We start from the raw sequence: 12,601 nt of genomic DNA, 5'->3' as shown, positions 1-12,601 counted from the left end.
AGTATATAGATTAATATACAACAGATATATATATATATATATATATATCGCACTGTTTTTGTAGTATAATTGCAGAGAATAGAGGTAGCAGTACTGCTCTCTTCTCACTCTCACAACACTAACGCCCAACTCCCCCGCGGCGCCTTATATGAAGCCTCCTGTACTGTGACGTCACAGTCAAGTGCGCTCACAGTAGCCTGGGAGCCGTTTGGTTACTGCGCATGCGCCTCCTCTGATGTGAGGAAATCGGAATATGACGATGACTGCAAGTCTATTCTCCCGCTGACGGAGTGGGCGGGGCTTCCTTCATAATTCTGTCAAAGACATACGATTGGTGGGCCGAGGAATGTCAGTAGAGGGCGGTGTGATGGTACGATGGAAGCTGTCACCTCGGATACACAGAGCACAGCGCTCATCATCCGAGGCCGCGTGGGGTGCTGGGAGTTGTAGTTTAGCCGGGTGGTTTGATTTTGTGCCGAGTTGAGTATTGTGTCAGGACAGGAGATCTGTCCGGTCAGTCAGTCGGCGATGTGACGGGGGAAAGAGCGGCGCGTTGTCATGGCGACCAGCAAGTCTGTGCTCAGCCTGGCCACCTTCTCCTTCGGCCTGGCCATCGGCTTCATCTTCTGCTCCGTCCTCTTCAGTATCGTCCTCCAGGAGCGGGAGGAGGCGGCGCCCGTCATCCTTCACAACGACCCGCACGGGGGACACTCCGATCACAGCAACCAGCACGGCGAGCCCCTTCCCGGGAACATCATGGACTTCAACCGGGACAGCCAGCAGCACCATGGTAACCCGACACTCTCTCCCCCCCTCCACACCGGGGACACGACACCCCCCTCCACACCGGGGACACCGACGCCCCCCTCCCCCTCCACATCGGGGACGCCCCCCTCCACATCGGGGACGCCCCCCTCCATACCGGGGACACCCCCCTCCCCCTCCACACCGGGGACACCGACGCCCCCCTCCCCCTCCACACCGGGGACACCGACGCCCCCCTCCCCCTCCACACCGGGGACACCGACGCCCCCCTCCCCCTCCACACCGGGGACACCGACTCCCCCTCCACACCGGGGGCACCGACTCCCCCTCCACACCGGGGACACCGACGCCCCCCCTCCACACCGGCGCCCCCCCTCCCCCTCCCCCACACCGGGGACACCGGGGGAACCCCCCCTCCACACCGGGGGCACTGACACCCCCCCTCCACTCTGGGGGCACCGGCACCCCCCTCCCCCTCCACACCGGGGGCACCCCCCCTCCACACCGGGGGCACCGACACCCCCCCTCCCCCCTCCACACCGGGGACACCGACACCCCCCTCCCCCCTCCACACCAGGGACACCGACACCCCCCCCTCCACACCGGGGGCACCGACACCCCCCCTCCCCCCCCCCTCCACACCGGGGACACCGACACCCCCCCCTCCACACCGGGGACACTGTCCCTCCATTCCCCCCCTCCACACCGGGGACACTGTCCCTAAATGGAACCCCAATGACACGAATATCTCACAAGAAGGATGGCTTGTCACTATTACCTGTCCGGTCACCAGATGTGGGGACTGATATTGTCATTGACTTTTATCCCCCATAGACATGAATAGAACTTCCTCTATTCCAGCACATGGTGACACGTCATTTACATTTCTGCTCATGTGTCACCTATAGATAAGAGCCATCAGGTTACAGTCAGCAGAAAACACGCTCTATTTTGTTCTTCCTCTGGTGACATAAGCTGGTCATACAGCAAAGCTCTCCTCATCTTATACATTTACACTGTCTGTAGCCATTTATTATTTTTTATGTAGTGTTTTTATAGAGTAGAACCCCTGTCAGGTTTTTATTGTGGTCTGTATATCTACTGGGGAGATTTAGCCTCTCTGTGTTCTACTTTTCTTTTATTGGGACACCTAATCACTTCAGCCCTGAAAGGATTTGACCCCCTTAATGACCAGGTCATTTTTTGCACTATGGCACTGCGTCGCTATTAACTGACAATTGCGCGATCATGCTTCGCTGTACCCAAACAAAATTGATGTCCTTTTTCCCCACAAGTAGAGCTTTCTTTTGGTGGTATTTGATCAACTCGGTGGTTTTTATTTTTTTTGCGCCATAAACAAAAAAAGCGCTAGCTTAAAAAAAAAAAGCAATATTTTTGCTATAATAAATATCCTCCGAAAAAAAATATATATAAAAAAAAAATGTCTTCATCAGTTTAGGCCAATATGTATTCTTCTACATATTTTTGATAAAAAAAAAACATATATTGGTTGGTTTGCACAAAAGTTATAGCGTCTACAAAATATGGGATATATTTATGACATTTTTAATAGGAAAAATATAATATAAATATATTATATCTCTCATTATTAATTTATTTATTTTTTTTTTTTTTTTACTACTAGTAATGGTGATATTTATTGGGATTGTGACATTGCGACGGTCTGACAGACACATTGGCATTTATACAGTGATCGTTGCTAAAAATAGCCAATGATTACTGTGTAAATGTTATTGTCGGGAAAGGGGTTAACGCAAGGGGGCGATCAAGGGGTTACATGTGTGTCCTAGGGAGTGATTCTAACTGTAGGGGGAGGGGACTGCCTGGAGGAGGAGACCAATCGCTGTTCATACTTTGTGTGAACAGCAGATCTGTCTCCTCTCCCCTACAGAACAGAAATCTGTCTGTTTCCATTGACAGATCTCCATTCTGTCTCTCTTAGGAGCGATCGCGGGTGGCGATTTGTCCAGGAGAGGCAACCTGCCGCAGTATTAAGGTAATCTCCCATTCCATTGGAGAGATTCTCTTTGCTTCATGACTGAGGAAGGAATTTTACCCTCTGTTGCTTGAGATGCACAGAATGTAATTGATTCTCATGCTCTTGAAGCAACCCTACAACCTCGTGCAATGCATGCACTTGCAGGGTTCAAGGGGTTAAAGCAGGCGGCGGAGGGGGGTGGGGGGTGATACCCCTCCGCCACCTGTAAAATGCTCGCTGGCGTTTTTAGGTGGGCCTGCCAGTTCATTGAAGATCCAGAATATCAGTTTCTGAGGTTGTGTGATGAAATGTGTGTGGTGTGAACTTGATATCTGTGTGACAGTTTATTGTTTCAACACATCGTAACCAGGAAATACTGTTTATTTATTGGCTTTTCCTCTATTCATGTTGACGCGGCATGAGAAGAGGAGTGCCGATCAGTGGCTCTCCTGATGGGAGGGAGGTTTGCGCTGATAATTGGTGAATTGATTATCAGTGCAGACCCATCAAGGATGCCAATCAGTGCCCATTAGAGATGCCCATCAGTAGTGCCTCCTCATCGGTGCCATCTATCAGTGTCCATCATCCATCAGTGCTGCATATTGGTGCCGCCTCATCAGTGCTATATATTACTGCTACATATTAGTGCCTCATCATTAGTGCCACCTCATCAGTGCTATATATTAGTGCTGCATATTGGTGCCGCCTCATCATCAGTGCTGCATATTGGTGCCGCCTCATCATCAGTGCTATATATTAGTGCTACATATTAGTGCCTCATCATTAGTGCCACCTCATTAGTGCTGCATATTGGTGCCTCATCATCAGTGCTGCCTCATCAGTGTCCATTAGTGCCTCATCATCAGTGCTAGTCTGTGAAGAAGAAAATGTACTTATTTACAAAATGTTATGACAGAAACTGACCTTTTTTTTAATTTATTTTTTATTTCAGTGTTTTTGATTAGCAAAAAATTCCCCAGAGGTGATCAAATACCACCAAATTATTTGTGGGGGGAAAAAATGACAATTCTGTTTGGGTACAGCGTTATATGACCGCACAATTGTCATTGAAGATGCAACAGAGCTGAAAATTGGCCTGGGCAGGAAGGGGGTGAAAGTTGCCCGGTATTGAAGTGGTTAAAGTTAAGAGCCAGCCTAGGAGCAAACGCCACAAGATGTCGTGTGTGTGTGTGTGTGTGTGTGTGTGTGTGTGCGCGCGCGTGTGTGTTTTAGCCAGAAAAAGCTTTCCCGTGCCCCTCTCTGGTTTAGTTTCACTTGGGCACTACTTTACCTATTACATATGGCTAATCATTCGGGCACTTTGGCCGGGCGGGTTCTATAGCTGTCACCATGTTAGGATTTGGTCACATTCTATACACATTGGAGGTTGGCACCAAGGTTGGTGATGTATTATTAGCACATGTATTGCCATGATAGTATGAATCGCGTTGTCATTGGATTGTCGCTCTTGTAGTATCAGTGTGAGGATTACGGCTGATCTCCCGTGTTCGAAGGTTAACCGTTGAGGTGAAGTTTTAGATAAGTAACTTGGCTTTCATTTTTGTGCGTGTGATAAAAGGGCTAAAACAACACATGACGTATCTGTGCTGACAGTTATTGGTGTAAAACAAACTGCGTGCTTACGCCCTGGAGCCATTTGACATGTCAAAACAAGACAGATCGGCAGCAATTGCACCGTTCAAATCGGTGCGACACCGCAATTGTGGCACCGCTCCGATTCCCCAAACAATTTGTTTCTGTACTACTATTGGTGACTTCTGGGTGCGATTTTTCTGCAGCAACCTGCACAGATGTCTCTGAAAACACCCCCAAAGTCGGGACTGATCTGTGAGAATGAAATTGTGTGAGTTCAGTAGAATTGGGCTAAAGGGTCATTCCACTTTCATAGGGGAAAAAAAAAGCACCTTCCTTCTTCCTTCTTCCTTCTTCCTTCTTCCTTCTTCCTTCTTCCTTCTTCCTTCTTCCTTCTTCCTTCTTCCTTCTTCCTTCTTCCTTCTTCCTTCTTTCTTCTTTCTTCTTCTATTAAAGTGATTTGTAAAGGGAATTTTCTTTTCAAATAATAAACGTTATACTTCCCTGTTCTGTGCAATACTTTTACGCAGAGCAGCCCCAGTTATCCTCTTCTAGGGTCCCCTACTTCCACTCCTGGCTCCACCTGTTCAGCGAGTTTCTCCTATAGGAGGTTGTTTCCTTTTGGGGTAATTGTGCATGCTGAATCCCTAACCGCACTGCCTGCATCTACACTGGCTGCGTCGATGGGGGAATCAAGTGGTTCCATCATTGGTGGAAGGAAAGAAAATTGCATAGTCTATGGCCTGCCTAAGATGTGTATTGAAGCTGGGTGCTCCAGATCAGAAACATTTCTTTTGTTCCTATAGTTCAGTGATCATCAACCGTGTCCTCAGGGCTCACTAACAGGCCAGGTTTGTAAGATAACTGAAATACATCCTAGGTGATATCATTTGCTGCTCAGTGATTGCCGTATTCTAGTCTGCATCTCCCCAAGGTAATACTTAAAACCTGGCCTGTTCGTGGGCCCTGAGGACAGGGTTCATTAATGTTGGCAGCGCCCCGCCATTCCTGTTTAACTGGTTGGAGAGATTTAATCTGCACATCATCTATCATCATTCATTACATATGTAGAATGGGCTGTATAGGCTGCGGGATTAAAGCAAAGCTGCATGCAAACTCATTACGGTAGCACTAAGACCCCTTTCACACTGGGGCGTTTTTCAGGCGCTTTAGCATTAAACAAAGCGCATGTAAAGCCTTTGAAAGAAGCCGCAACTGCAATCCCAATGTAAAAGTCTGAGTGCTTTCACACTGAGATCCCTTTCACACTGGGGCATTTTTCAGGCGCTTTAGCTTTAAAAAAAAGCGCCTGAAAGAAGCCGCAACTGCAATCCCAATGTAAAAGTCTGAGTTCTTTCACACTGAGGCGCTGCGCTGGCAGGGCGTCAAAGTCCTGCAAGCAGCTTCTTTGCAGCGCTTTAGGAGAGGTGAATACACCGCTCCTAAAGTGCCCCCTCCCATTGAAATCAGTGGGAAGCGACTGAAAAGCGCTTTTGGCAGCAGCGTTTTGTGGGTGCTTTTAACCCTTTATTTGGTCACTAGCAGGGGTTAAAAGCACCCCAATAGCGCTGGAAAAAAACGCTGGTAAAGCACTGCTAGTTTAAGCAGCGCTTTATGAGTGTTTTTCGGGTGCGGACATTGTGAAAGGGCTCTTAAAGCACTCGGGCTTTCACATTGGGATTGCAGATGAGGCTTCTTTCAAGCGCTTCACAGGCGCTTTTTTTTTTAACGCTAAAGTGCCTGAAAAATGCCCCAGTGTGAAAGGGGTCTAAATGCATTTTTCTCAAGTCATCTTCCAGGACGGCACACCTGAGAGATGAGAGGCTCCTCCCTACAGGAAACGCAATCAATCGACAGCTGTTTTAAGTCCCCACCCTTCCCCTTGATCCTCAGTTTTTGATTGTGTTTCTCCCTACACAGCGAAACTGTTTGTTTTTTTTCCAAATGACCCGAAGCCTGGGGCTGGTGGTCTCCCCCTGGGAGCCGGACCACAAGCCTGGGAAGCCTCTGGGTCTGGTAGGATATTCTTGTCCTTCCTGGGGGGTTCCCCTATCTTTTCCTCAGGGCGGGCAGCAGAAATTGGAAGAGCCCCCCTGAGAGCTGAAGGACCCTGGGTACAGTGGTGTACCCAGAACTTCAGGGGCCATTATCCTGTCTCCCCCTCCTTACCTGTACAGGTGGCTGTTCAGACGGGGGTGCTGGCCATTGGTTCTTTCCAGGGGGATCTTGTCCCCGACTCCTGGGTCCCCGGTAGCTCGCGTGGGCTGCCGGAGAGGGCGTGGCAACAAGCACCCGCGTCATTTTCAAACTTCAGGAAAATGGCAGCGGCGTTCTTACCCAGGAGGGAAGGCTGAGAGTCAGTAGGAGCAGGCGCCCACATCCTCCTTTCTCTAGAGCGAGGAGGCACCAGTTTACTACGGTGGATGTCTGCCTTAACCACCTCAGATATGAAGATGGGAATGAGGAATGGAAGGCATTGCCCCCCCCCCCATGTATATAGACTGACTGACTGGTACAGTGCAGGACACAGCCTAACCTAGCACCTCCCTATGGGGACAGCAGTTGGGGGGGGGGGGAGCACTTTGGCGGCTATCCTCCTTGCGTGTGGACCATAAGGATGGAAAAGCAAGCCCACTGGCTGTGGCAAAAAGAGGAAGACGACAACGGTGAGTACTTTACTTTCCTTTTGCCGTGGGAAATTAGCTGCAAAATCCCCAATTCCAGCCAGAGGGTTCCTGGGCATTTGAGATCTCACCTGGGGTCTGGATTCAAATAGCCCTTAAGCTTCTGCTAAAAACACCAGCTGCAGCCCCTCTTACATCAGAGAAGCTGTATGGTGGACAGGTGGTGCAGAGGAACGAGTGTGCCTAAACCACCTCAGATGAGAGAGGTAGGTAGGCCATTGCTCCCCCTTCCCCGTGTATATACTGACTGGTGCAGTGCAGAACTTTGGGTCGGGATACAAATAGCGCAGACGCCACTGCTAAAACCACCAGCCACAGCTCCCTCTTACAGCAGAGACACTGTGGTTATCGCAGCAGTAGGTTGCCAGCCTCTCCCTACATGCCCAGTTGTGGTACATTTAGTAGGGATGAATATAGCGTACAGAGGGGACCTGGTAGATACAAAGTTACTTACAGGCCAGGTATACCACTGAACAGGTTATTAATTGGGCAGTGGTTGGTGGATTCAGAAGCTCCCCTGGTCAGCAGGTGCACTAGGTTACCGGCCCTATTAGCCCAGCTGCTAGGAATCTGAAGTTGCTTCACAATGTTTAAAAGCTGACCTAACATTCAAGGATGGGCAGAGACCAAGCTACTGTGTGGCACAGTAGGGGTTCCCTTGTCACAGATCCTCCTTTTGGGGGTTGCCTGCTATAGTTAACTTTCATAAGCTCCAACCTCCCACTCCACCTTTACACTGTGTTTATATTATAGTGTAGGAGGTAAGAAGAAACTTTTTTATTGGTTTGGGCTACAATCCACTCAGTGGCAGATCTAAAGGCGATTCACCATAGATCGCTCCCTACATCCTTTTAATTGAGGATTTTCTGTGCAAACCTATGCAAGAGCTACATAATTGATTGTTTGAAGCCTGCAAATAGCTATTTACCTCCCAGGCTAAACTGGTAACCACCTCTTCTAGAGAGGTCTTAAATTGGTCTCTAGGGCTGGGCTCATTGAGACTTTAGTTGCTAATCAGCACCACCTGGATATGTGCTGGCTAGCGTTTGCTCAGTCTATGGAGGTAAGGTAGGACAACAACTACTACTAATAGTAGGGTGTCCAACCATTTTAGGATCTGTTCCTTCTCTGGTGGTGAAGGTTTAGTATCTACAGCCCAGGCTATGCCTATGAAATAAATTGCCTGTTGGTTATTTCATAAAGGGATAGACCATGACTCCTCATTGGCTGCACACCAGTAGACCTCAGTAGTGAAGGTTTGTGCTTGCTGGGATGTTTTTGTGGCACAGCAGAAATACACATTGAGATTTGTGACATCTCTGCTTATAAGGGCTATATTGCTGTACATCAGAAATGCACTGCACTGAAGCTTGTTTTCTGTCCTTTATATACTAAAGGTACTGCTTTGTTTGGCTACAGATCAGAAAAATACAACAGTGAAGGTGGTCTGTACTTTCTGGTTTTGTGTTGCACAGCAGAAATGCACATCATTGAGTCTGGTGACATCTCTGCTCATAATGGTTATATTGCTGCACATCAGACATACACAAGATTGAGGTCTGTCTGTGGGGCTTTGTGTCCTGTTTTACTGCCTTGTTGGTTACTTATCAAAAAGGCAGCAGTGAAGTCTGATGGTCCTGATTTGAGTGGCGCTGTGCTGATTCAGACAGTGCTATTAACAGCAATGGCTGCCGAGTTTAAACATGCGATTTGACATGTTGAGTCGCATGACAAATCATTTCAATATGGATGTGCTATTTCTATTCATAGTGTTTTATTGTTGCACATCAGATTTATACAGCATTAAGGTCTGTGAGGTTTTGTGTTCCTGTATTACTGCCTTATCAGAAAGGCAGCAGTGAAAATTGATGGTTCGAATTTGTTGGGCTACATAGTAGAAATACAAATTGAACCCTGCCAGGTGTAGTACATATACTGCCTTTGGTAATCCATGTAGCACCACAAAGTGGTGTTGTGCTGATTTTAGCCATGCGATTGACATGTTGAGTCGCAAGGCCAAATCGCTTCAATATGGATGTGCTATCTCTATTCAGAATTGTTATATTGTTGCACATCAGAACATATACAAGATTGAAGGTTGTCTGTCCTTTTATGTCTTGCATATACTGCCTTATTGGCTGCATATCAGAAAGGACACAGCAGTGAAGGTTGCTTGTCTTTTTTCTGATTTTGTTTTTGCTGCTCAGCTGAGACACATTGAGGATGGTGGCCTCTCTGCTCAGTATTGGCATATTACTACACATCAGACATACACAAAGATTTAATGTTTGTGTCCTTTATGTCCTATATTTACTGCCTTATCGTTTGTATATCAGGCACAGCAGTGAGCAGTGTTTCTCATGGATCTACCTTTCTGCATCTTAGGGATACACAGCAGGGGTTTGTTGGCTGCAATCCTCCAGGGAGTCACAGCATTGGGGACCCCTTACTTGTTCGACCTGAAAATTGCTATTTGTTTTTTTCCCTGGGACCTGTGTAATCTTGAGGTCTGTGGATCCAGGAATCAGGGACTGCTGGTGTCGCACAGAAACAAATGGTACCCATTGGAAGCCATAGTTATATGACTTCTCATGCGTCTTGCAGTCCCAAGTCGCAGGTTGGGTCGCACGGGTGTGGGAACCCTAAACTTATCTGTCCCTTCTGATTGAGGTTTTGCTACACAGCAGGAATACTCATCATGACGTTGTTTTATTTTGCAGCAGACCAGAAAGATTGCAGCTGTAAAGGCTGTCTGTCTTTTTCCTCAGTGTCTGCTTTTATGTTGTTGCACAGCAGAAATACTCAAGATTGAAGCTTGTTGGTGCTTTCTGTTTCAGAAAAACACAATGCTGCAGGTTGCTTGTGTCCTTTCTCAGTGTTGGTTCTATCTGAACTACACTACAGAAGTGCATGACAGAAAGGATTGTCTTGTGTTCATATTTTTCCCTGTGGCATAGCAAAAATGCACAACATGGGAGTTGGTGTTCATATTAATCTTATAACTGTGGTGGTTTGTCAGAAATACACAACATAGAAGTTTGGGTCTTTCTGTCTTTATAGCCTTGTTTTGCTGTACATAGGTAAAGCACAACAGTAAAGGGGGTTCCTGTCCTTTCCGTATTTATATATCAGTTATGACCTAGCTAGCTGCACTAAAGAAATACGCAGCATTTAGGGTTTGCTTGAGTCTTAATGTTTTTACGTCTTGGCAGCACATCAGAAAACCAGACTATGAGGACTGTTTGTCTACGTTGAGGTTCAGATTTGGTCTCTTCCATATTTGATATATTGGTTTAGCTAGTCACACTCAGGCACACAACATTGTTGTCTATGCTTGTGTCCTTTCTGTCTAAATCTATTGTGCCGTGCCCACAATCTATGATCATTTTATTTGTGATATTAATAATGCATGTATCACCTTTTTGTATTTCAGCCTTCTTTTCCATGGAGGGGCCAGGAGGTTCGGGCTGCAGATGCACATGTCAGAAAACCTTGACCACTTGCATTCAGGGATGCCAGAACCATTTCCTAGGGTTGAAGCCCTGTAGGGTTATGGGACACTGGAGGAAGGGATAATGAATCGCCCTGTTAGTAAGAACTTGGAGAGTTCTGTTCAGAGGAGTATTAGGGCCTGAGGATGAAGTATAAAGATGTATACCCGATCGAATAGGTTTTGGCTCGGTGCATGGCCTTCATTTTGCCCTTTTAGCAAAACTAGACATAGCAATATGGGTAGTCTACTCCTGCTAGGGACTTTAATCTCCTGAAGAAGGCTCTCAGGCGTAAGGACATAGATTGGGCGTGCCTTAAACCCAGGGTTCAAGCTTCTGTTAATCTATTTCCCTTAAGTAGGCTTCCCTTTAGTCTTTTGCTGACATAAAGATAAAAAGGAAGCAGTTTTATTTCCCTCAACAGGATAGTGTTAAGACAGGCCCTCTTATTGATTAATGTAGTGTCCTTGTCTTACACAGGTCTCTTATTTATCTTTTTAGTGGTTCTAAGTAGCACCTACAGGCTACTAGGCCATGGTTGTTAGATGTGTGAGATAGGCAACATTGCTAACCTACAAGTTTAACATGTTTTCTGATTCCATTTTTAAGAGCCCATTTCACCTAGATACTGCATCTGAAGCGGAAAAGGCAGGAACATCTGTGGAGCAGACCTGCAGATCAGCCGCATGATCCAGCTAAGATGCCTTCATCAAGCATATGAGCGTATGGGAATGGAGGTAAAGCTCACTGCAGAGCAAGGTTCGCCAAGAGGGTTTTGCAGTGGCCCCACCCTAAGTAGGCCTGAGGTACTTGTTTATCCTCTCAGGTGTGCCGTCCTGGGAAGATGACTTGAGAAAAGTACCAGTTACTACTACCGGTAACTGTCTTTCTGGGAAATCTTCCAGGACGGGCAGGCCTACTTCCCGCCCGTTGGAGGAGGGAAAATTCTAGAACACTAGAAGGTGAGTACCTATGAGGAATGATTTTCCCTTGTGAACCTGGTTCAGGAGTTACTTCTCTACAAACTGAGGATCAAGGGGAAGGGTGGGGACTTAAAACAGCTGTCGATTGATTGTGTTTCCTGTAGGGAGGAGCCTCTCATCTCTCAGGTGTGCCGTCCTGGAAGATTTCCCAGAAAGACAGTTACCGGTAAGTAACTGGTACTTTTTTTTTTTTTTTTTTACATTTTTTGGATAGAGAAAAGCTGACCATATATGATACAATTTCCTTGTCCGTTTCCTTTACCTTTAACCAATTGCTGCCAAATCACATTTATTACTAATTACTTTCAAGTGGTTGTACTGGGATGATGCCTCCAACTGCAGGCATCATCCTGGTACAGTGTTTATTTTTTATTTTTTTTGTTTTGTTTTTTGAGCCAACGGTCAGCTCAACTGTTATTACAAGCAGCACGAGGGGATGTTGTCACTGCTGAGCAGGCATGCGCAATTCTAAAACGCGATATGTTTGGTCTCTATTTATTCGGTGTGACATCATCTTTTAGATTTTACAAAAAATATGGGTTATGTCATTTTTAACATTTTATTTTTTTGCGTTTAAAATTTTTTTTAAAGTGTATTTCTTCCCAAAAATTGCATTTGAAAAAAACAGTACTTTGCGACATAAAAACATTGCAAAACCCACCAATTTGTTCTCTAGGGCCTCTGCTATAAAAAGTATATATAATGTTTTGGGGTTCTAAGACCTCTACTAGCAGGAAAACAAATTTTTCACATTTACAAAAAGTGCCAGAAAATTCCTGATTATAAAGTGGTTAAATGCCTGATTGCATACAAATTGAAAAAGGTTTTAGGTTTGCCATCTGTGTCCCATTGGGTAGATTTCCCTTTACTTCCTGTCCCATAGCCTCTCTCAGGAAGTGAGAGGAAATCCTTCCCAAAGTAAGGGAATCCTGGGTTTTCACCCTGGACTAGTGTCCATATTGGAAGATTACCCCTCTATTGCTGTTCTGGTTTAGTTTTCTTTCCCTCTCCACGCCATACAAAACATCCCAAAAAAATTTTTTGCCTTTTTTTTTTTTTTTTTTTTTTTAGGCCCACTTTCACACG

General features: G+C 46.3%; 1 protein-coding gene across 1 annotated transcript in view; it reads left to right on the top strand.

Annotated features, from left to right (window-relative positions):
• Positions 1-412: 412 nt before the first annotated feature.
• Positions 413-12,601, top strand: part of C1GALT1 (core 1 synthase, glycoprotein-N-acetylgalactosamine 3-beta-galactosyltransferase 1) — a 53,815-nt gene continuing 41,626 nt past the window's right edge. The window contains exon 1 of the mRNA XM_077490736.1: positions 413-790. Within this exon, the coding sequence (XP_077346862.1) occupies positions 559-790 (232 nt within the window). The 5' untranslated portion in view covers positions 413-558. The remainder of the gene's footprint in view (positions 791-12,601) is intronic.

The sequence above is a fragment of the Lithobates pipiens genome, unplaced genomic scaffold, assembly GCF_037356315.1.
Source record: "Lithobates pipiens isolate NorthernLeopardFrog02 unplaced genomic scaffold, aLitPip1_a1.2 Scaffold_19, whole genome shotgun sequence".
Classification (NCBI taxonomy): Eukaryota; Metazoa; Chordata; class Amphibia; order Anura; family Ranidae; genus Lithobates; species Lithobates pipiens.
This window is presented reverse-complemented; position numbering and strand designations above follow the sequence as displayed.